The 21690-nt window shown below is 37.1% G+C and overlaps 4 protein-coding genes across 4 annotated transcripts in view; 3 read left to right on the forward strand and 1 right to left on the reverse strand.

The window, feature by feature from the left end:
* Positions 1-1127: 1127 nt before the first annotated feature.
* Positions 1128-12182, reverse strand: tbc1d24 (TBC1 domain family, member 24). Its single transcript, XM_079862782.1, has 7 exons — positions 12103-12182; positions 8687-9741; positions 7325-7483; positions 6745-6808; positions 6253-6348; positions 4894-5140; positions 1128-3446 (listed from the first exon to the last, which is right to left on the reverse strand). Exons 2-7 carry the CDS (start codon positions 9661-9663, stop codon positions 3292-3294), a joined length of 1698 nt encoding a protein of 565 aa, XP_079718908.1. The 5' UTR covers positions 9664-9741; positions 12103-12182; the 3' UTR covers positions 1128-3291.
* Positions 12183-14530: 2348 nt separating this feature from the next.
* LOC307153379 (myeloid-associated differentiation marker-like protein 2) lies at positions 14531-15397 on the forward strand (the record flags this gene model as incomplete). Its single annotated transcript, XM_079862818.1, has 1 exon — positions 14531-15397. One exon carries the CDS (start codon positions 14531-14533, stop codon positions 15392-15394), a length of 864 nt encoding a protein of 287 aa, XP_079718944.1. The 3' UTR covers positions 15395-15397.
* Positions 15398-17854: 2457 nt separating this feature from the next.
* On the forward strand, positions 17855-18709 carry LOC307153688 (myeloid-associated differentiation marker-like protein 2; the record flags this gene model as incomplete). The annotated part of the gene is made up of 1 exon (XM_079863306.1): positions 17855-18709. One exon carries the CDS (start codon positions 17855-17857, stop codon positions 18707-18709), a length of 855 nt encoding a protein of 284 aa, XP_079719432.1.
* Positions 18710-20870: 2161 nt separating this feature from the next.
* Positions 20871-21690, forward strand: part of LOC307153381 (myeloid-associated differentiation marker-like protein 2) — a 1007-nt gene continuing 187 nt past the window's right edge. Inside the window, exon 1 of the mRNA XM_079862820.1 lies at positions 20871-21690. This exon is cut by the window's right edge and continues 187 nt beyond it. Coding sequence (XP_079718946.1) covers positions 21008-21690 — 683 coding nt within the window. The 5' untranslated portion in view covers positions 20871-21007.

A 21690-nucleotide genomic window follows, 5' to 3' on the forward strand; every position in this document is an offset into this window, starting at 1 on the left:
CGCTGCGGGCTTTCCCTTTAATACTGAAGATGTTCAAATCCTTAGAATAGAAATCATGCGTTTATAATCTGGGTGTTAACATATCACACTCTTACATTTATTCCATGTATTTCCTTTTATGTATTTCCAATATTATGTTACTTATAATGCATTATTTGCAAGCGATTTGCAAAATAATTGCAAAACGTTGCCAGAGTGTATGGTAAGTATTCATTTGAATGTGGAATAGTAACATGTAATTGCATTCATTATACTTTTATTTAATCTTTTCCTCCTCGTTGCTCTGTAACTTGCTGAGACACTCTTTGCAAGGGCGTAGGTTTACTATCCACATGTTTTAAGGTATTTTATTATTCAAAAATATCATTTTGGTTTATAACGACTTGATTTCTGTAAAACGGCCTTCAGATATTCTATGCTGTTTATAATAAAGCTTTTTTTATAATAAAGTGATATTATTATGTCACCCACGCAGTGTGATGCAGAGGATGAGGATTCCCGAGATGAAGGTCATTCTGTGCAGTGACGTCAACCGCAGGCCACGCCCATCACCCTCTGTGTCAGCAAGAAATTAACGAGACTGTACTTTAGACACATAGCCTATTAATATGTTAATAAACATGAGCAGATATAGTGTGGGACAGATAATCATGTACATTTTATTCCCACACTATAATGCTATATATATTTTTATTTCATATAAAAAAATATTAAATAAAAAAAATATTTAAATAATTTAATTACATAATTAATACGTAATATTAAACATATATTAAAATGTATTTAATGCTAAAATATATTTAACATATTGTTTAATATTTTAAATGAAAAATATAATAATAAATTGCATTAAATAAAGTGTAACCAACTATTGTAATCAAGCCATATTTATTTCGAGCGTCAGTCTGCCTGGTGGACACATGTTGTTCAGGAAACATGAGGGAAGATCAATTCGTCTGGTCTCATTTAGCCAAGGGGAGAATCTGCATTATTAGGTCGACAAACTGCACATATCATGAGACCAGAATCTCTTCTGAGGGTTAAGAAGATCTCAATGATTTTAGTTAATAGTATTGTGTTAAGAGATAAAAATAAAAAATAACAGCAAACTGTGACTATTTGTGTAGTAAACGTACTGTACATAGATTTTAATTAAAACAGTGACAGATACAAAGCAGATAATTCAAAATACTACAGCTATTATCAGAAAGATTTACAGGGAAAGTTGGTATTTGTTGGTATTTTCTGAACACAGATTTATAAAATAATTCTATAGAGACAAAAAAATATATATTTTTAGAGTATAACTAAATAAATGCATATAAATTTTCATGACTTTTCCAGGCCTGGAAATCAAATTTTTACACATTCTGTGACATTCCCTGGTTTTCCGCAACTGTGGGAACTTTGTTGCATAATGGACAAGGACTAGACAGACACATGCATGAAAAACTGAGGACAATTACAGAATTAACATCTTGCACAGATTTTATTCTTCACTCCAATGTGCCCTGCATAAGAGAAACAGTCCTTCACAACGTCTATGAGCAGATACTAGATTACTACATGTTTGACACTATCATTTTGCATGTTTAAGACTTTTTAAACACATAAACACACCTGCTCCACCTGAATGAGACACATAACATACAAACACATCACTTGATATAGTAACACATCACAATGTCCACGGTGATCACTGAAGTTCTGATTCAAAGATATGAGCTTAAAATATCCGCACTGATACACATAGAATCTGACATCAAACAATATATTACTGATATGAATTCATAGATGATTGACTAACATTCGGCAACTTAAAATAGGTTCAATAAGTGCAAAGAAAAAGATAAATCATAAAATGTAATACTTCCACATAAAATAGTGCTGATTATGCCATCATACATAAACTATTAAATGATTAACAAAACAAACACTGAATCTCTACTACACTTTACATTGCAATTCAACCTGCGGACATTTAACGTTCATTAGTTTTATGCATGGTTCTTTAGTACGGACGGAGTGATATGGTGCATTACCTTCCATTACTGAAATTCATAAATGAAATTAACAAATAAAGATTGTCATCATTTACAGCATTCACCTTTCTATTGTTCCAAACCAGCATGACTTTCCTTCTTATGTGGAGCACAAAAAGAAACTCTCACTCTTCTGTGCAATGAAAGCTGTCCAGCTCTATAAAGCAAGTTGTTCGTGCACTATATTTCCAGTCTTCAAAAGCAAGTGTGGTGTGAGGAACAGGACGTCCCGCCGCAGATCTCAAATCTCAAGCGCATATTCAAACTAGCTGCATCTGCTTTGAAATCGTGAATATGCGAATGTGCAAATGAGATCTGAGATCCACAGTGTCTGTTCTGAAAGTAAACCTCACAAAAGCAACAAAAGACATGAAAAATAGAGTTTATTGTCTCATATTATTAAAAAAAAATGTTGGTCCTTGTATGAATTTGACAGCCCTGATCAGATTCACTCTCATTATGTGAAGAAAAAAAAAAAAAATACAACAGCCAAGTTATTCTGCAAAAATCTCTCTGTGTTCAACGGAAGAAAGTAAGTGATACAGGTTTGGAAGGACATGAGGACAATGAGTAAATGATGACAGAATTATTAATTTCTGGTTTAAAAGAACATTGGAATGCCATTTAAGCATGCTGAATGCCCAGAAGTAATTCTGTATTGACTAAACACTCATGAAGAGCTCGTGTTTTACGGTCTTCTTGTGCCGAGAACATGGAAATCAGATTTTTTCCCAATTGGCACTCAAATGTATGGAAGAACAAAAGGGATATGGGAGTGAACTTTGATCACACTCTCAAAATAATATATGTATATATATATAAAAACCTCCATCCTATAATGAGAAATAATGATATATTGGTGCGTTTAGCACCAGAAAATACTGCCTGGAATCACATCCAAGACTTTAACAGGAAAGTCACCAGTGTTCAGGTCCTCATTTCTTGTAGATTTTGATCATTACAAACTGCATAAAATGCAAAATGCAGCACTGATGAAAATGGTACTACACTATACTAAACTTCATTTCCTTCATCTGGATTCTTGACTGGTCTAGATCAACACAGAGCTTCTGCTGATATGACATTTAACAACAACAAAAAACCTTGACATATGTTTTGCACTGATCAATTCACACAGTAAGCATTGGATCTTGACTGGAGCTCAGGGCGGATCTTTTAGTGCACTAGAGGAGCATCACATCTTCATTACGTCTATCACAACACAAAGGATCTGTGTGGCGAGCCGCTCTTATGATGCCATGGCGTCTCTGAAGCCCCACACCTCCAGCAGGGCGATCTGGAAGCTCTCGGCACACAGCGGCGGGTTGTCAAAGGTCAGGCAGCGTTCGGTTCGGCCGTGGTTCAGCTCAGAGTCGATGTACAGAGCGTTACCATCGCCTCCTCCTTCACACACAACAAAAGGCATCCAGTTATATATATACTAAACCACTCAAATAATACTGGATTTAAGAGAAACTAGGACTGGGCAATACATGTCCTTTCATTCATTCATTATGTTTTTGCTCTGAAATGGTTTCATAAATCAGAGGAAGCATCATTTTGACCAAATAGTCTTGGTTGCAAGTACATTCAAAATGTTTAATGCATGTGAGGTTACTGAATGTATGCAAACATGTGATGCCATTCAGGTATATTTAAGTATAAATGTGTTGGAGTAGGTAATGTATACAGGGTGTGTAAATGTAGGTTATGCTCACTGATGTATAATTATGTAAGTATATATATTTTATTTAATATGCGTGTATATATGTACAATATGTATAAGCAGGTATATATTAGTACTTTGCATTAACAAAGTAATTTTATTCATTCATTTTTGTTTATTTCATTTTTCCTCATGCTTATATGTTCATATATTTACTATAATTGAGCAGTCTGTCACATTGTAGGACATGTACTTATAGAATTTATCTATGTTTGAGGGCTGGGGGAGGCTTTGTTTTTGACACTTATTGTAGAACATATGGTGATTGTTTTTAAGGTTTCCTTGTTTATGAAAAGCTAAATAAATAATAAAAAAAATAAAAAAAATAAAAAAATGTTTAATGCAAGAAACAAAAGTTAAAAAAAAATTAAATGTAAAAGTTACATTCTATCTATATATCTACACTGAAACAAATTTGGCATACAAACAATTTTCACTCAGAAACATTCAAAAACAATTACAAATAAACAAGTAACACACTGTGACATTGTGATATTTTGAAATAAAAAACCTGTAATAGTATTTTCTTGTAAAACCTACTCCAATAATCTTTGTTTTATCTGCAACTTCAAAAAAATATTTTATTATATAATATTTAATATATAATATTTTACATTATATTTTTTTTTCTTCTAATAATTTAATTGAATAACTTCACTATTTATACATGTATATTAATTTCTATTTAAAAAAATAAATACATGTAATTACCTAACAAAAAATTACTATTATTAAAAAACATTGAGTTGTGAACCAAATCATTTATACTTTAATAAATCGACAAGGTTAAAATCAGACATGATATCAAAACATCTCCATCTAAACACTCTCATATGAAAAGCTACTGACACTTCAGGGTTACTTTGGATAAAAGCATCTGCCAAATTAATAAATGCTAAATTTAAATGTTTAGGAAAATTAATAGTCAAATATAAGGCACATAAAAGAACTGTGTTATTCAGAATGTTGCTTAATTTTGTATCATATTAAGTCTAACATATATCAGTATTGAAGGTGAATATTCACTCTCTGTGCAAGAATATTACTGTAAGAACCGGTACTTGATTTCAAGTGAAGAGAAAAATAATAAGAACACAAATCTGATTAATTGAGTATCTCACTGACCGATAATGATGGAGTCGATGTTTCCTGCCATGAACATGGAGGTGTTCCTGGAGTTCAGGTTGAAGTGTCGAGCGGACAGGAACGGGGACAGCTGAGACGTGTCTGTGGCTGTGGCTGGTTTCTCTAGAGAAAGAGGACCGCCGTTGTCTTCGGCACCGCTCGGTTCATCGCCTGCGGGCTGGGCCGCGCTCGCCAGCTCTGGGTGTTTGATAATGACCCACTCATAACGCTCCATCTCTGGCTTCATCTGAAACAAACATGTTACACACATATATTTATGTCATGGCACTTCTGAAAACACACACCAGCAATGAGCAGACCGTTGCATGCTGGGGTGTTCAATTGTGGTTTACGGTCTGGGCTACTACAAACTGCAAACATTCACCCTTATATTATCCATGCAAGTTGCTTTAGATGAATGAAATAAATAAATGAAAATTAATAATATAGTATAAGAACACAGCATTTTACCATTTTACTTCCTTTTAGGGTTTCAAAGATCAGTTGTGCTCCAACTTGCGAAGGTTTGATCTGATCCTTCTTTTAATACAATTTAAAATAATTTATTTTTGTGATATTTTTGTTTATAAACAATTAATTATGCTGTTATTTTTATTTAAATGTACATTTAATTTTTAATCACTTCTACTATGTATGGTAACATTTTTATTTTTTTTAATTCAAAGGACTTTAAATTTATATAAATAATCGTGCCTTTCCTTCCAAGATTTTCTGATCCACAATAAATGTATAGCCCTATAATTTTACTATATTAAAACTATGATTCATTTATGTCCTTTTTATTCCTACAAAGGAGTCATATTTAATAGAAACATAACCAAGATCTGTATTAAATTACCAAAGAGCTATAAAATATTCCTCTGAGACTGAGAGTGTAACAGGATGAAACGATGATGGATGAAAGGAACTTGATACATAAATGCACTGCACTCAAGTCTAATACTTGAGAAAATAGCGCCACCTAGTGAAATATAAACAATAATTTCTAGATATTCAGTAACAACTAACACCTTAATTTTTTATTTATTTATATTCTATATTATTATTGGTTACCCTTTATTTTAAGGTGTCATTGTTACAGTGTAATTATATATTTAAGTAGTGAGTAATATTAAGCAACTACATGTACTTACTATAGGGTTAGGGTAGGACTAGGATTTGGTTGAGGGTTAGTTGCATGTAATTATGCATCATTTACTGTTAATACTATGGTAAGTACATGTAACACATGTAACAAGGACACTCAAATAAAGTGTTACCTTATTATTTACTGATAATCAAATTTATTTGATTGTTTATATATGTGCATAAACCAATGAGTAGCACAATGTGACATACCCTGAAGACGAAACACTCTCCAGTGCCAAAGAAGCTGAGCTTGTTCCCGCCTCTCTTCCGCTCCTCCCAATCAGTGGACAGGAAGGCCCCGCACACCTGAAATACGATTGGATGAGAGGCGTGTCAATCACAGACTAGCAGCTTCTCATCCTAAACAAACTCCCCGCATCCTAGTTCACTTACTATCAATCCTACATAGTATGCAAGAATAACCACAGACCTTCACTCAAAAAAATAAAACCACCATTGTAAAAATAAATAGTAAATGAACAAAGGATGACTTTTGGACTGAACGGCTCTATTATAGCTGACGTATTTATAAATGGATGAAACAAAATCAGTTCTTCATGCACTTATTTAAATTTTCATAATTTAAATCGCCCTAAGTCTAACATAGATTACCTTCACAGAAACTACAGCATAAATCAACTGAATTTGTGCTAAATTAATAAACAAAATGACAGAATAAAGAGAAAGAGACAGTTTTGGTACCTCTCCATCTGTGGTTCTGATGAGCATTAGTGTCGGCTCGTATCCCTCACAATGTGAATAAAACCTAAATAAAACATCACAGACGATATTTCAAAAACACTAAAATAGTGTGAGAAGGTCATTCAGCTCTTAAAGACTGTGGTAAACTGTTGAACTGAGTAATAACTATTACTCAGAGGCAGCAGCTATTACTCATGAGGACTTCTTGAATAATATTCTTGAGCATAAAGAATATCTTTCTTTAAATTTGGCATGAAATGAAAGCTGTGATAGTAAGGCAGCGCTTGAATTTGCTCATGAGGAATTGATTGAATCATTGTGGTTTGCTATTGGTGGATGTCATGTGATTGACAGATTGTCCCACTCTTGCTAATAAACATCATCAGAGAAGAAAAGAGATGTTGCTGCAAGAGGGAGGGGATCATTTTTAATTAACACTAATTAAGATTATAATAAATACTGCAATATTTTGATTTAAAGTAAGGCCACTTGCTTTGATATTTTGTTATCTAATGAAATTCGATATGCATTCATGCATTTTTAAGTGTGACTTGAGTGTCCGAATCCTGTGTTCTTGTACCGGTTCAGGCTGCAGCCGTGCGTGGACGTGGTGAAGAGAAGCTGCGGCTGACACAAAGCGAACCGCTCCGGGATCCACGACCAGACATCTCTGATCTCTTTAGCGTCGACGATCTCAGAGCTGAAATTATCAGCGTTCACGGCTAAATGGACATTTTGTCTAGAGAGATAAAAAGAGAGAATGCAAACTTGATTTAAAAAAAAAATCATCTATTTTTGCATCAGTAAACCAACAACATAAAAAATGAAATAGAAATGTGTGAGGAGGAGGAGGATGAGAGATGAAGATACCCACCTTCTGACTGAACTAAAGGACAGCACAGAGAGTGGAGAGCAGGAGAAACAGAAAAAACAATGAAATAATGTGGAAAAAAATGACAATTAGGGAATAAAAAAAAGAGAGGATGCCAAACACAAAAAGATATAAATAGACAGACTTAATAAACAAATACATTTTAATATGAACAGACAAAAATAACGAACTTCTCATTATATTTGATCTTTCCACTATGGCTCTGTTCACAATCTTTTTTATTGGTTTCGAAATCATTCTAATATGCTGATTTGCTGCTCAAGAAACATTTCTAATTATTATCAATGTTGAAAAAAGTTGGGCAGTTTAATATATTTATGGAAACTGTGAAAAAAAAAATCTGGATTCTTTGATGAATAGAAAGATCATAAGAACAGCATTTATTTGTTTATTTATTTTTTGTAACATTATAAATGTCTTCAGTGTCACTTGATTAATTTAATGCGTCCTTCCTGAATAAACATATTAATTTCTTTCAAAAACTAGCCTAAATCTTACAGACCCCGAACTTTTGAACGTTAGTGTGGGTTTAGTACAGCTAGTGGCATCAAATTTGCATCTCAGAAATAAAAAGTTAGCCTATATTTTGCATTTTTAACCCAATGTAAAACCCTTTTAACTTTTCAAGTCTTACTAAATAACAATTCACTTCTGTTTCATGTCAAACTCATCAACATCTGCACAACTTTTGACCAATGAATTTCCATTTGCCTGTTATAACTAGACAATGATTTAATACTTTTATAAACAACTTTATAGAGAATTCGCTAGATATAGAGTAATAGCCCAGATATGAGTAACTAGACAAATGTATATATACAGAAACATCCATGATTTTTTTATTTCCAGGACATATGGTTATTTCCAGGACATTAGAGGAATATTTACAGATTTATATATAGTCAAACCAAAAATTAATCAGACACCAGATATATATTTTACTAGTGTGTGCAGGACACTATAGCTAACTCATGTAAGTGAGGATAGCAAGAAGGAGGTTTGACTGTAGATTTTTGCTGCGAATATTGATGATAAAACAGTCATGTCTACCTTTTCTGTTTGACGGTGATGCCTTTCTGCTGGAGTGATTTCTCATTGGCCAGCTGAAGCAGCGTGATCTCTTTACGGCTGAACAGACGGATGGAGAAAGCCTTTTCCAGCAGCTTATCCGGCGTCACGCTTTTCCCGATGTTCTGCACGAAGGTCTGAATATCGCTCCTGACCGCCGCCGACTCCTGCTTGGTTAAGGCCGAGCCGGAAGCCACACACTGCTTGCGATAAAACTTCAGTATCGCCAGTGCGACGCGGTAAAGAACCTTGTACCCCTCCACCAAAAACACGTCCATCACGCGCGCGGCGAAGCTGAAGGGAAGGTCGCCCAGAACCCACCTCTGCCAATCAGAGTAAACCTCCAGCACGTCTGTCGCAGTGGCAACCATCAGCTTATGCGCGGCAGGGCAGTACTTATGCACGAGGTCGCCGAAGGTCATGCAGGCCGATTGATATGCGAGGAAAGTCTGATCTAACAAACGCCGCCCGGGTTCGTTGCAAGCTAACATGCGGCTGACGCTCTCGAAGCATTGAGCTTCATCCGCGCTCCAGTGCAGCAACAACGCCGTCACCGCCGGCAAACACGGGCAGTACGATATATCCGGGAACTGCCCTGCCACGCAGGAGATCACAGCATGCACCGATCCCACGGATTCAGCCTTCAGACAGTAACGCGGCACTGCCATCCCGTCCACGAACTCCGGCAACAGGTGCGCGGATGGGTTGCGCTTGCTGTTTGAGTTCCCCATGAGGTCCCGGTAGACCTCGGCATCCGGGGTGACGGTGCGGCACGGGAGGGCTTTGAGCAGGTGCTGGTAAACGGCCGAGCGCTGGCTGTGGTTTTTGCCCCACTGGCCCGAGCGCGCGTGCTGTTTTAACTCCTTTATGTCTTTATATTCGGTCTTACCGGGAGCCGCGTCGCGTGACACATCGTCCATCTGAGACCAGTCCACGAACACACCACAATCCACAGCCATGACCTCTGACCTCACACGTCAACCGGCACAAAGAAAGAGAGAACGACTGAGAGAAACTAGCCGGCCATATTGCTTCAGCTGTTGAGAGAAGAAATACTGTCATTATCTCCTTCATTAATGACAAAGAATGAACGTAACAGTAAATATTAAGGATGCCCAAAATGGTGATGATATCCAATAATGCATTAAACTTTAAAAAGTGCATCCATTGAATGCAATGTAAGTGCTTCGGTTAAAAGAGTCTGTCAAATGCATAAATGTAAATAATATTAGCATTTTTATTCTTTTATTCATCAAGGATGTATTAAGCTGACAGCAGGTTTATATCAAATAAAAGCTGTTCTTTTGAACTTTCTATTTATCAAAACAAAAATGTGAAAAAAATGTATCACTGTTTCCACAAAAATATGAAACTGTTTTCAAAATTGATAATATAATAATGTTTCTCGAGCATCAAATCATCATATTAGAGTGATTTCTGAAGGATCATGTGACACTGAAGACTGGAGTAATGATGCTGAAAATTCAGCTTTGATCACAGGAATAAATTACATTTTACAATATAATATTACAATAGAAAACAGTTCCTTTTTAATTGTAATAATATTTAATATTCACAATATTACTGTTTTTAGTGTATTATTTGATCCAATAAATGAGCAGAAGAGACTTCTTTCAAAAACATAGAAAACTCATACTGACCCCAAACTATTCAATGGTAGTGTATATATATATATATATATAGTTGAAATATGTTAGTTTTTTTTTTTAAATGCCCCTGGAACATAAAAGAAATGCCCTAAAAATCACATCTACTGACTTTCAAGCCTCCTGCGAGTCCGTCTGTGTATTTGTGCCTTTCTGACTCAGTTTATCAGAATTTCCCAATTACTTCCCTCGCTCTGTTTTCTCCTTCTCTCTCTATGTCTTGGGATTTGTAAGCGTGTGCAGACACTAGACTCTTGTACTTTAGAGTTGCTGTGAGGTCAGAGCTCAAAGAACGTCAACAACATGAAACTATCAGATTCAGGACAAAGCAAAAATACGCTATTGGATTTGCTTATGCAGCATAATAGCATCAGTGCTCCAAGGGTCAGGGGTCAGGGGTCAAGGGGCTATAATCCATTTACACCAGGACAGGTGGACGACGTGTATCTGGCAGGCGGCTGTAGTATCTTACAGTGTCAGAATCACATTACCTATTATAATAGCATATTATACCATCAGTTGTGTTTTAAGAAATGATATGATTTCATAGTAAAACACTGACTTTAGAGGAACATTTGTCTATAGTAATCCATAAAAAGTATATCTACTCTTATCATGGTAGTTTTTGGTCACACTGTTCAACCTTATCTCAGAGAAACCATGTAAATAACATTGTACTATATGAACACAGAAATCAATCAGTAAGTACCAAAGGTTTAGAGAGAAGCAGAAAAAAATACAATTAAACTTACTTAATTTGATTAAAATAATTAATTGATTCAAATAAAACAAATTTGATTTAATAATTCACTAAATAAACAAAAACGTGAATAAAAACATACAAACAAATAAATTAATTGGATTTTTTTTTTAAATCTACCAGTACAATACCATAGTAGGTAGAAAACAAATGCAATGATGATAGAAACTATATTTGACACATATTTAGTATAACATTTAAAATATATATATATATATATATATAGTTGCCTTTTACATTTTAGGGGCCGCTCATATTTGGGGGTCCGTGGCATCTAAAAGATTGAAAACCCCTGTATTAACTGTACAACACTTAATTGTAGGCATTGTAAAATCATAATAAATAAATATTTGATCTATTTTAAACAATGTAAGACGCTTCCAGGAACATTCTGTCAAAACGTAATAGTTTTACTGTATTAAATATCTATAGTGAATAATAGTAAGTATGATGACGATGCACGTCAGCAGCCAATCAGCGAGCGAGAGAAACGCCTCGCGCGCGCGCCGTCAAGCCCACCTGGCACGCGCTTTGCTGCTCTTCTAATGCTTCTAATGTTCACAAACAAACACTGCCTATATTTCCCGTCAACTTTCAGTGACACACATAAACAGTATGACACGCACAGCCTCGTTCAAATCTGCCTGATGTATACTTGACTGACAGATGACGTTATAGATACTCACACACTAGTCTCCAAACACATGCAGCAGACTGACAGCTCTATGGCGTAGTCGTTTTTATTAAACATGTCTTTAATACATGAAGATGTGCAAATGAAACGGCGACGCTTCAGATTAAGCTAATGTGAATAGCTCGTGCAGCTAATGTGCAGGCAGTGTAAACTGAACTACATGCCGAAGCCATTTAAAAGTCTGTACTACGGCACTTCAAGTACATGAATCGCAAATAGATGAGTGGAATTAAGAAAATGTCAAAACTGGAATAATAATTTGAGTGAAACGTCTTACCTGATTTGCTTTCGACTGTCTGTCAGGCAGCGGGCATATTTGTGATTGTGTGCGCATGCGCAGTGAGAGTACTGCCGTCACAGTGCACGCTGGGTGAAGATGAGACTTACAGAGATATAGGCTAGATATAGTATATTAAATAGAGAACGAGATCTATCTATCTATATATCACACTTTAATGATATATAAAGATATAATAATAGAGAAATTTGTGTATTATACACAACCAGTCATGGACGGACATTGCCATTTAGTTTTCTATGATAATTCTATTAATATACTTATCTATCTTACCCAGAAATACATGAGAAATACATTCTCTTTTGCTTTCTCCATTACGAGAAAAAGGAAAATCCCATAGTGAAAGGCCGTCCTGCATCAGCTGACCTGTTTACAGCTTTATGAGCATCTCACTGGCCAAAAGGTCGAGTCGTTCTGGTAATGAGACAACAGCTGGCCTTGTGCTCAACATCCGCAGACACATGACAGTCATTACGATAACTCAATCAAGACTGCAGTGCTGCACGGACACAGTTCTTGCCTTCCTAGAGTTTATAGACTTTGAAAACATAAGTGTTCACCTTTAAATTAACTCACTACCCTACAATAATTCACTAAAAGCATCATAAAATATCTCATGGTATTTACAGAAATTATGTCAAAATAGTTCTGGCATTAGTATGGATGTGGTTGACCAGCAGTTCAACCAAGTAATATAATCCAGCATAATACAGAATGATTATGCATGATCATGCATGGCTAATGAGGAACAAGGACAACAGGAAAGCGACTCACACTTGAATACCTGATTACTAATATGTTAAACTTCAAAAGGAGATAAATAATTTAATATTGCACTAATTAAATTACCTGTTTGGCTGCAAATAAAGTGTCTTGTTGTTGGTATTCACATTCACAGATTTGAGGCTGCAACAAACATTAGCTGATGGACCGGTTTGAGCGGTATTATTATGAACATGAATATAAACATAGATGCATTCCTCTGCAGCAAAAGCAACTGTGTACAAGGTTACATTACATCAGCAAAAACAATCATGCTTTTAGATTATCCCAGGCACATTTAAATAAAGTCAAAGACATCAACGATTTCTTGATATTATTCAAAGATGTTCTTTCAGCTAAAACTCAATAGCATTGAGAATAATGTGCTAAGTTGTAAACTGAAGGTAATTTCTTGAAGGATAGATTGAGCTTGCAGTTTTACACCACAATCTGATAATGTCAAATAAAAAAAACAAAGATTGCATAGTCAAATATAACCAACGGCTGTGAAACATTTGACTATCATTTTCCTCCATTTCATTCTCATTTAGGCTACAACTTTCAACTTTAACCCGACAACCTTGCTTCTGAAAGAAACTGACCCGGTAAAGGTGTTCAGAACTTCTTGGTTGAATTCAGTGACTTTCCCATTAATCAGGGGAAGGGGGGAAGGGGGGAAGGGGGGGAAGGGGGGGAAGGGGGGGATTCTTATACCAGGGTCCATGTGCTTAAAATACGGAAGCTGTGACATAACAGTCTTTTGGAAATTTGTGAGCATTTTTGTTAGCCATTTATGACATCTTAAAAATGTTGATTCTCTGCAACCATCTATTTATACATTGGTTCATGTGGTTTTTTTCTGTAATGTTTTAGTTAGGAATTAAGTTCATGTAACATTTTTTTTAAATGTTACTGTTTGTTTCAGAATGTTCAGAGAACATTCAAAGTTAACATTTCCATAATGTATTAAGAATGATAAAATGGAAAGTTTCCTTAATGTTTGCACACAAAAAAAAAAAACTTTTTGAACATTCAGAGAACATTCAGAAATAACAGGAACGTTTGCAAAACAAACAAACAAAAAAAATTCTCAGTGGGTTAATAAAGGCCTTCTGAAGCGAAGCCATGCAGTTTTGTAAGAAAAAAAATCCATATTTATAACTTTATAAACTATAATCACTTGTTTTCGTTAACGGCCTTACGCGAGTCGAGTGGAGTCTTATGGGTTAATTTTTTGATGGATGGATGTGCTTTTTGGGCATTCACTCCCATTATAAAGCTTGGAAGAGGATATTTATTTAAAAAACTCTGATAGTGTTTGGCTGAAAGAATAAAGTCATATACTCCTAGGATCATGTCTTGAGGGTGAGTAAATATGGGATCATTTTCATTTTTGGGTGAACTCATTTTTGTTCATTTCATAACTGATGTGCAACAGTCATTTTACGTTGAAACGTCTGCACTATATTAATAAATGTGACTCGACTTTTGAATAACTCCCCCACTGATAATCACTATAGATTAGGTGGAGCGTTGCGGTGACGGATGTAGTGTCTTTTGCATGTCATGCATTTGTATCTTCCCCTGAGAACATCTCGCTTCTATAACGCCTTCAGACCTTTTGAAGAGCCACTGCACTTTCACGATGGATAAGGCAAAGTTCACTCCTTCCTCCCTGACGAGTTCCCGTGGCGCCCTGCACATGTCGCAGATCGTGATGTGTTTGGTGACGTTTGTGGTGGGCTACATCTGGGGTCACCCGTCACACACCTACTGGATCTACAGCATGGTGATCTGGGCTGTGTGTCCTATCATCACACTGGTCATCACCATACTGGAGATGTTCCTCATCCACAAGCTCCTGGCGCTTTGCATGGACTGGGACGACTTCACGACCGGCATGGCCATGATGTCCTCGCTCTGCACGTTCTCATGCACGGTGATGTGCGCCAACTTCTACATCTGCCGGAAGTGCATCTGGGGCTGGATGGTGACGATCCTCGCCGCGGTGTGTTGCGCTCTTTACTGCGTGGAGACGTTCAAGGATAAATGTGATGCGACACGCTCTGCGACGTATGTAGCTGCGCTTCCCGGCTTCATTAAGATTCTCGAGGCCTTCGTCGCCTGCATCATCCTCATTTCCCTCATCGGTTATGTGGGTAAACCGGCTCTGCTGTGGTGCATCGTGGCCTACGTCATTCCTTTGCCTTTAACCCTCCTGATCGTCATCACCAACATCTTGACCAAGATAAAGAACTGTCTGCCCTTCAGCATTGATCGCTTCACCATGCTCATCCTGATCATATCGGTTCTGTTGTACATCTCTGCTGCAATCCTCTGGCCCGCCTACAGCTTCAGAGGAAACCCACGGCCCAAAGACTGTCCAGGATACAGCTGCGTATGGGGCATCCAGTTTGTTGTGACCTTCATGACCTATGTTAACCTCGGCCTGTACGTCACTGACCTTGTCTTCACTTGCTGCGGAATCTGTGGATTTAAACGTTCTTAATAGTATCACTATTGTACACTCTTTAAAAAAAAAAAAAAGAGAGAGAGTTTTCCAGAGTGATGCCATTGGGTTCCCCAAAGAACCATTCATGGAAGAGTTCTTAAAGGGATAGTTCACCCAAAAATCTAAATTAGCCTATGATTTACTCACCCTGATGTATATGGCATTCTTCTTTCAGACGAATACAATCGGAGTTATAATAAAAAAGCCCAAAAAAGTGCATCCATCCATGATAAAAGTGCTCCACACGGCTCCAGGGGGTTAATAAAGGCCTTCTGAAGCGATGCCATGGGTTTTTGTAAGAAAAATAGCCATATTTATAACTTTATAAACTATAATAGCTTCCGCCAGACGACCGTAAGTCGACTTGCACCACAAGAGTAACCCGTAACGCGTATGACGTAGGATGTTGGAGTATCGTAAGCTTAGACGCCTCTCGGATTTAAACAAATAGGGTTGTGCAACAAACTGAAGCTCCTCTTCTATTATATAGAAATCCTCAGACATTTCTCTTCAAAATGGCTAATTCGTGACCAGTGTTTTTGTTTTGCTCTTTCCTCTGAGCTTCCGCGTTCGTCATTACGCTGTGCGTCGGGTCAGGGGTTAGTCTTCCACCGTAAATCGATGTGTATGGTCATATGTCAGAGGCTAGTGATTATAGTTTATAAAGTTTTAAATATGGGTATTTTCACACAAATGCATGGCTTCACTTCAGAAGGCCTTTATTAACCCCCCCCCCCCCCCCCCCCCCCCCCCCACACCGGCACATATGGATTACTTTTATGATGGATAGATGCACTTTTTTGGTCTTCAAATTTCCTCTAGCCATTCACTGCCATTATAAAGCTTGGCGGAGACAGGATATTTTTTAATATAACTCCGATTGTATTCGTCTGAAAGAAGAATGCCATATACACCTAGGATGGCTTCAGGGTGAGTAAATCATGAGTTAATTTTCATTTTTGGGTGAATTAACCCTTTAAAAGAACCAGAGCTTTTTAATAATCTGAAGAACCTTTTTCCACTATAAAGAAACTTTTGTGGAATGGAAAGGCTCTATGGATGTAAAAGGTTCTTGAACTATGTGGTAAATCGTTCTTTTTAAGAGTGTATTTTAACATGCTGTTGTTCATGTTTCTATATAGTCGGTTGTATTTTGCTCTCATAAAATGCTTGATTGTTCAAAATAAATGATTGTATTTACCATCTGTGTTATTTCTATTTTAATCCATTGCACAAATCTACAAACACACAATTAGAACCTCCAGAACAGACTGTTAATCAGAAGCTGTGCATGTGTTCATGCTGGAATATTAAAATGCATCAGTTTTAGGAAGAATGGAAAGAGACACACATGTTAACATTGCATCAATGATGCATGCAAGAACCAGCGTCACATTTCGAATCATTTAGATTCATGCTACTATTCTCTCAGCTTTTTTTTTTTTTTACACTATTAACAATTTTAGCAGTATTTTTTTAACTGCAAGAAATAAATATCTGCAGTTAAATTGAACTTATCAAAAGTGACAGTAACGACTTTAATAATAATGTTTCAAAAGATTTCTCTTTCAAATAAATTATGTTCTTTTGAACTGTCTATTCATCAAAGAATCCTGAAATTTTTTTATCACGGTTTCCACAAAATATGACAACATTAATAATAATAATAATAATTGTGTCTTGAGCAGCAAATCATCATATTAGAATGATTTGTGAAGGATCATGTGACACTGAAGACTGGAGTAATGATGCTGAAAATTCAGCTTTGATCACAGGAATAAATTACATTTTAAAATATATTCAAACAGAGAATAGTTATTTTAAATTTTAAGAACATTTCACAATATTAGTGTTTTTACTGTATTTTATTGCTTTGGTGAACATAAGAGACTTATATTGATAACTATATATAACAGCATCATCATATTTGGGGGCTTAAATTGGGGGCCCATATTTGACATTAAATTGTTTGTAAACCCTTAGTTTTATTCTGGTTGATAGTACAGTAGTAACACTTTTAGTAGTTTCACAGCAGGGTTTAGATTAAGCCAGGAGTAGGCCATATAGTTAAATTAGGACATTTATAGCTTTTATAAATGTGCCTTAGAAAAAAACAATATGGTGTGCATCAATAACACTGACATATTTTAAGATATCTTAGTGCAAGTTGCTTTCAGTTAAAACAGCTCAAACATGCATTTTAGTCTGTGAAACCGGGCAGCAGCATCCTTCACTTCTACTATAGAAAATGTCTCTAGTTTTCATTCACTCGTTAAACCAACTTGCCAGAGAGGTCACAACTGAAATATGAACAGAGAAAAGAACGTTAAGTCACAAACAATGGAAGTTTATGGTGCGTGTAAAGACTTTTTATCAATGCAAATCATGCCGTTTAGAGTAACTGTACACTTGAGCACAGCATACACATAAGTGGTTCTGGGCATCAGATGAAGAACAATGGCATTGTGCGGACTGAGTCTGAATCTATGTCTCCGGATCCTAGAGATGGTGTTCTGCGCCTTGGCCCTGGTCATCCCGATGTTCCGCGGCTCCATGTCCAGTCCGTACGGGATCTGGTGTGAGTTTGTGTGGGTCTTCGGACTCATTGTGGCTGTGGTGATCTTCGTTGTCGAGAAATGCCTGTTTAATATACTGATAGAGGGCTTCGTGCTGAAGCACAAATGGGACGATCTCTCCTGCGGACTGACCCTTCTATCAGCCCTCATGCTGATATCTGCATCTCTCATCTATTGCGCTGTGTTTGTGTGTGCAACATGTATCGCGGATATGTTTTGCGCCATCTTCTCCATTCTGGCTTGTGTCGTGTACGTGTTGGACGGGGTGAAGTTAAAACTAAAGTGTCCTGAAGGTTATCTGTCCAGAGTACGAGGAATCCTGCGCTTCTCCCAGGCGTTAGTGGCCTGTCTCCTCTTCACTGCGGTCTACAGCTGCTTTAAAGGAGTGGAAAACCGATTGCCTGGTGGTTTGATCTGGTGTATTCTGGTCTACGTGGTGTGTTTTGTTCCCACCCTGCTGGTGATTCTCACACACCTGCAGAAGTGTGTGAATATTCTGAAATGCTGTGATCTCAATAAGTTGGAGCTGGTGTTTGACGCAGTGGCTGTGGCTCTGTACGTGTCTGCGGCCATCATCTGGCCTGTGTATGGATATAAAAACTATAAAAGAGACAACAAAACCTACGGGCATCGCATTCATGACCTCAACCTCGTCACAGTCATGACGTATGTGAACTTGGGGCTTTACATCGCAGACCTCGTTTTGACATTGATTGAGTTCTGTAAAAGCAGGTAGAAGTTGAGTCAGATGTTCTGTTTCATGACCTATGTTAACCTCGGCCTGTACGTCATTGACAATGTCTTCACTTGCTGCGGAATCTGTGGATTTAGACGTTCTTATTAGTATCACTATTGTACACTCTTTAAAAAAGAGAGAGTTTTCCAGAGTGATGCCATTGGGTTCCCCAAAGAACCATTCATGGAAGAGTTCTTAAAGGGATAGCTCACCCAAAAATGAAAATTAGCCCATGATTTACTCACCCTGAAGCCATCCTAGGTGTAAATGACATTCTTCTTTCAGACGAATACAATCGGAGTTATATTAAAAAAATGTCTTGGCTCTTCCAAGCTTTATAATGGGAGTGAATGGCTAGAGGAAATTTGAAGACCAAAAAAGTGCATCTATCCATCATAAAAGTAATCCATATGAGCCGGGGGGTTAATAAAGGCCTTCTGAAGTGAAGCCATGGGTTTTTGTAAGAAAAATAACCATATTTATAACTTTATAATGTAAAATAACTAGCTTCCGCCAGACGACCGTATGCATACTGCGCAAGTCAAGAGTAACCCGTAACGCATGTATGACGTAGGATGTTGGAGTATCGTAAGCTTAGACGCCTCTCGCTGTTTAAACAAATAGGGTTGTGCAACAAACTGAAGCTCCTCTTCTATTATATAGAAATCCTCAGACATTTCTCTTCAAAATGGCTAATTCGCAACCAGTGTTTTTGTTTTGCTCTTTCCTCTGAGCTTCCGCGTTCGTCATTACGCTGTGCGTCGGGTCAGGGGTTAGTCTTCCACCGTAAATCGATGTGAGAAGCTAGTGATTATAGTTTATAAAGTTTTAAATATGGGTATTTTCCTTACACAAATGCATGGCTTCACTTCAGAAGGCCTTTATTAACCCCCCGGCACATATGGATTACTTTTATCATGGATAGATGCACTTTTTTGGTCTTCAAATTTCCTCTAGCCATTCACTGCCATTATAAAGCTTGGCGGAGACAGGATATTTTTTTATATAATTCCGATTGTATTCGTCTTAAAGAAGAATGCCATATACACCAGGATGGCTTCAGGGTGAGTAAATCATGGGCTAATTTTAATTTTTGGGTGAACTATCCCTAAAGAAACTTTTGTGGAATGGAAAGGCTCTATGGATGTAAAAGGTTCTTCATGGAAATATGTGGTAAATTGTTCTTTTTAAGAGTGTATTTTAACATGCTGTTGTTCATGTTTCTATAATAGTCGGTTGTATTTTGCTCTCATAAAATGCTTGATTGTTCAAAATAAAAGATTGTATTTACCATCTGTGTTATTTCTATTTTAATCCATTGCACAAATCTACAAACACACAATTAGAACCTCCAGAACAGACTGTTAATCAGAAGCTGTGCATGTGTTCATGCTGGAATATTAAAATGCATCAGTTTTAGGAGGAATGGAAAGAAAGACACACGTTAACATTGCATCAATGATGCATGCAAGAACCAGCGTCACATTTCATGAACCTGGTACTACGAAATACCTTAAAACATGTCAAAAAATAAATGCATTTAAAAATAAAAGGTAGATTCATGCTACTATTCTCTCAGCTTTTTTTTTTTTTTTACACTATTAACAATTTTAGAAGTAGTTTTTTAACTTCAAGAAATAAATATCTGCAATGAACTTGTCAAAAGTGACAGTAACGACTTTAATAATGTTTCAAAATATTTCTAATTCAAATAGATTTTTAAAATTTTTAAATATATTCAAACAGAGAATAGTTATTTTAAATTTTAATAACATTTCACAATATTACTGTTTTTACTGTAGCCTATTGTTGCTTTGGTGAACATAAGAGACTTATATTGATAACTATATATAACAGCATCATCATATTTGGGGGCCCTTGTCATTAAATTGTTTGTGAACCCTAGTTTTATTCTGGTTGATAGGACAGTAACACTTTTAGTAGTTTCACAGACTGGGTTTAGATTAAGCCAGGAGTAGGCCATAGTTAAATTAGCTTTTATAAATGTGCCTTAGAAAAAAACAATATGGTGTGCATCAATAACACTGACATATTTTAAGAAGATATCTTAGTGCAAGTTGCTTTCAGTTAAAACAGCTCAAACACTCGCTAAACCAACTTGCCAGAGAGGTCACAACTGAAATATGAACTGAGAAAATAACGATAAGTCACACACACTGGAAGTTTATGGTGTGAGTAAAGACTTTATCAATGCAAATCATGCCGTTTAGAGTAACTGTCCACTTGCAGCACTTCACACTTCACGCTTCAGTGGTTTTGGGCATCAGATGAAGAACAATGGCATTGTTTGGACTGAGTCTGAGTCTGATTCTCCGGATCCCCGAGATGGTGTTCTGCGCCTTGGCCCTGGTCATCCCGATGTTCCGCGGCTCCATGTCCAGTCCGTACGGGATCTGGTGCGAGTTCGTGTGGGTCTTCGGACTCATTGTGGCTGTGGTGATCTTCGTTGTCGAGAAATGGCTGTTTAATATACTGATAGAGGGCTTCGTGCTGAAGCACACATGGGACGATCTCTCCTGCGGACTGACCCTTCTATCAGCCCTCATGCTGATATCTGCATCTCTCATCTATTGCGCTGTGTTTGTGTGCGCAACTTGTATTGCGGATATATTTTGCGCCATCTTCTCCATTCTGGCTTGTGTCGTGTACGTGGTGGACGGGGTGATGTTAAAACTAAAGTGTCCTGAAGGTTATCTGTCCAGAGTACGAGGAATCCTGCGCTTCTCCCAGGCGTTAGTGGCCTGTCTCCTCTTCACTGCGGTCTACAGCTGCTTTAAAGGAGTGGAAAACCGATTGCCTGGTGGTTTGATCTGGTGTATTCTGGTCTACGTGGTGTGTTTTGTTCCCACCCTGCTGGTGATTCTCACACACCTGCAGAAGTGTGTGAATATTCTGAAATGCTGTGATCTCAATATGTTGGAGCTGGTGTTTGACGCAGTGGCTGTGGCTCTGTACGTGTC

The sequence above is a fragment of the Squalius cephalus genome (genome assembly GCF_949319135.1).
Source record: "Squalius cephalus genome assembly, chromosome: 25".
Classification (NCBI taxonomy): Eukaryota; Metazoa; Chordata; class Actinopteri; order Cypriniformes; family Leuciscidae; genus Squalius; species Squalius cephalus.

Bases quoted from the DNA above. Each gene is read 5' to 3' on its own strand.
- tbc1d24 (XM_079862782.1), bottom strand. From the start codon at position 9,663: ATGGCTGTGGATTGTGGTGTGTTCGTGGACTGGTCTCAGATGGACGAT. The intron at 5,141-6,252 runs GTATGTCACATT...TGTTTGTTTCAG, and splicing joins GAGAGTGTTTCGTCTTCAGG to ATGAAGCCAGAGATGGAGCG. The intron at 3,447-4,893 runs GTCAGTGAGATA...TTGTGTGTGAAG, and splicing joins CATCGACTCCATCATTATCG to GAGGAGGCGATGGTAACGCT.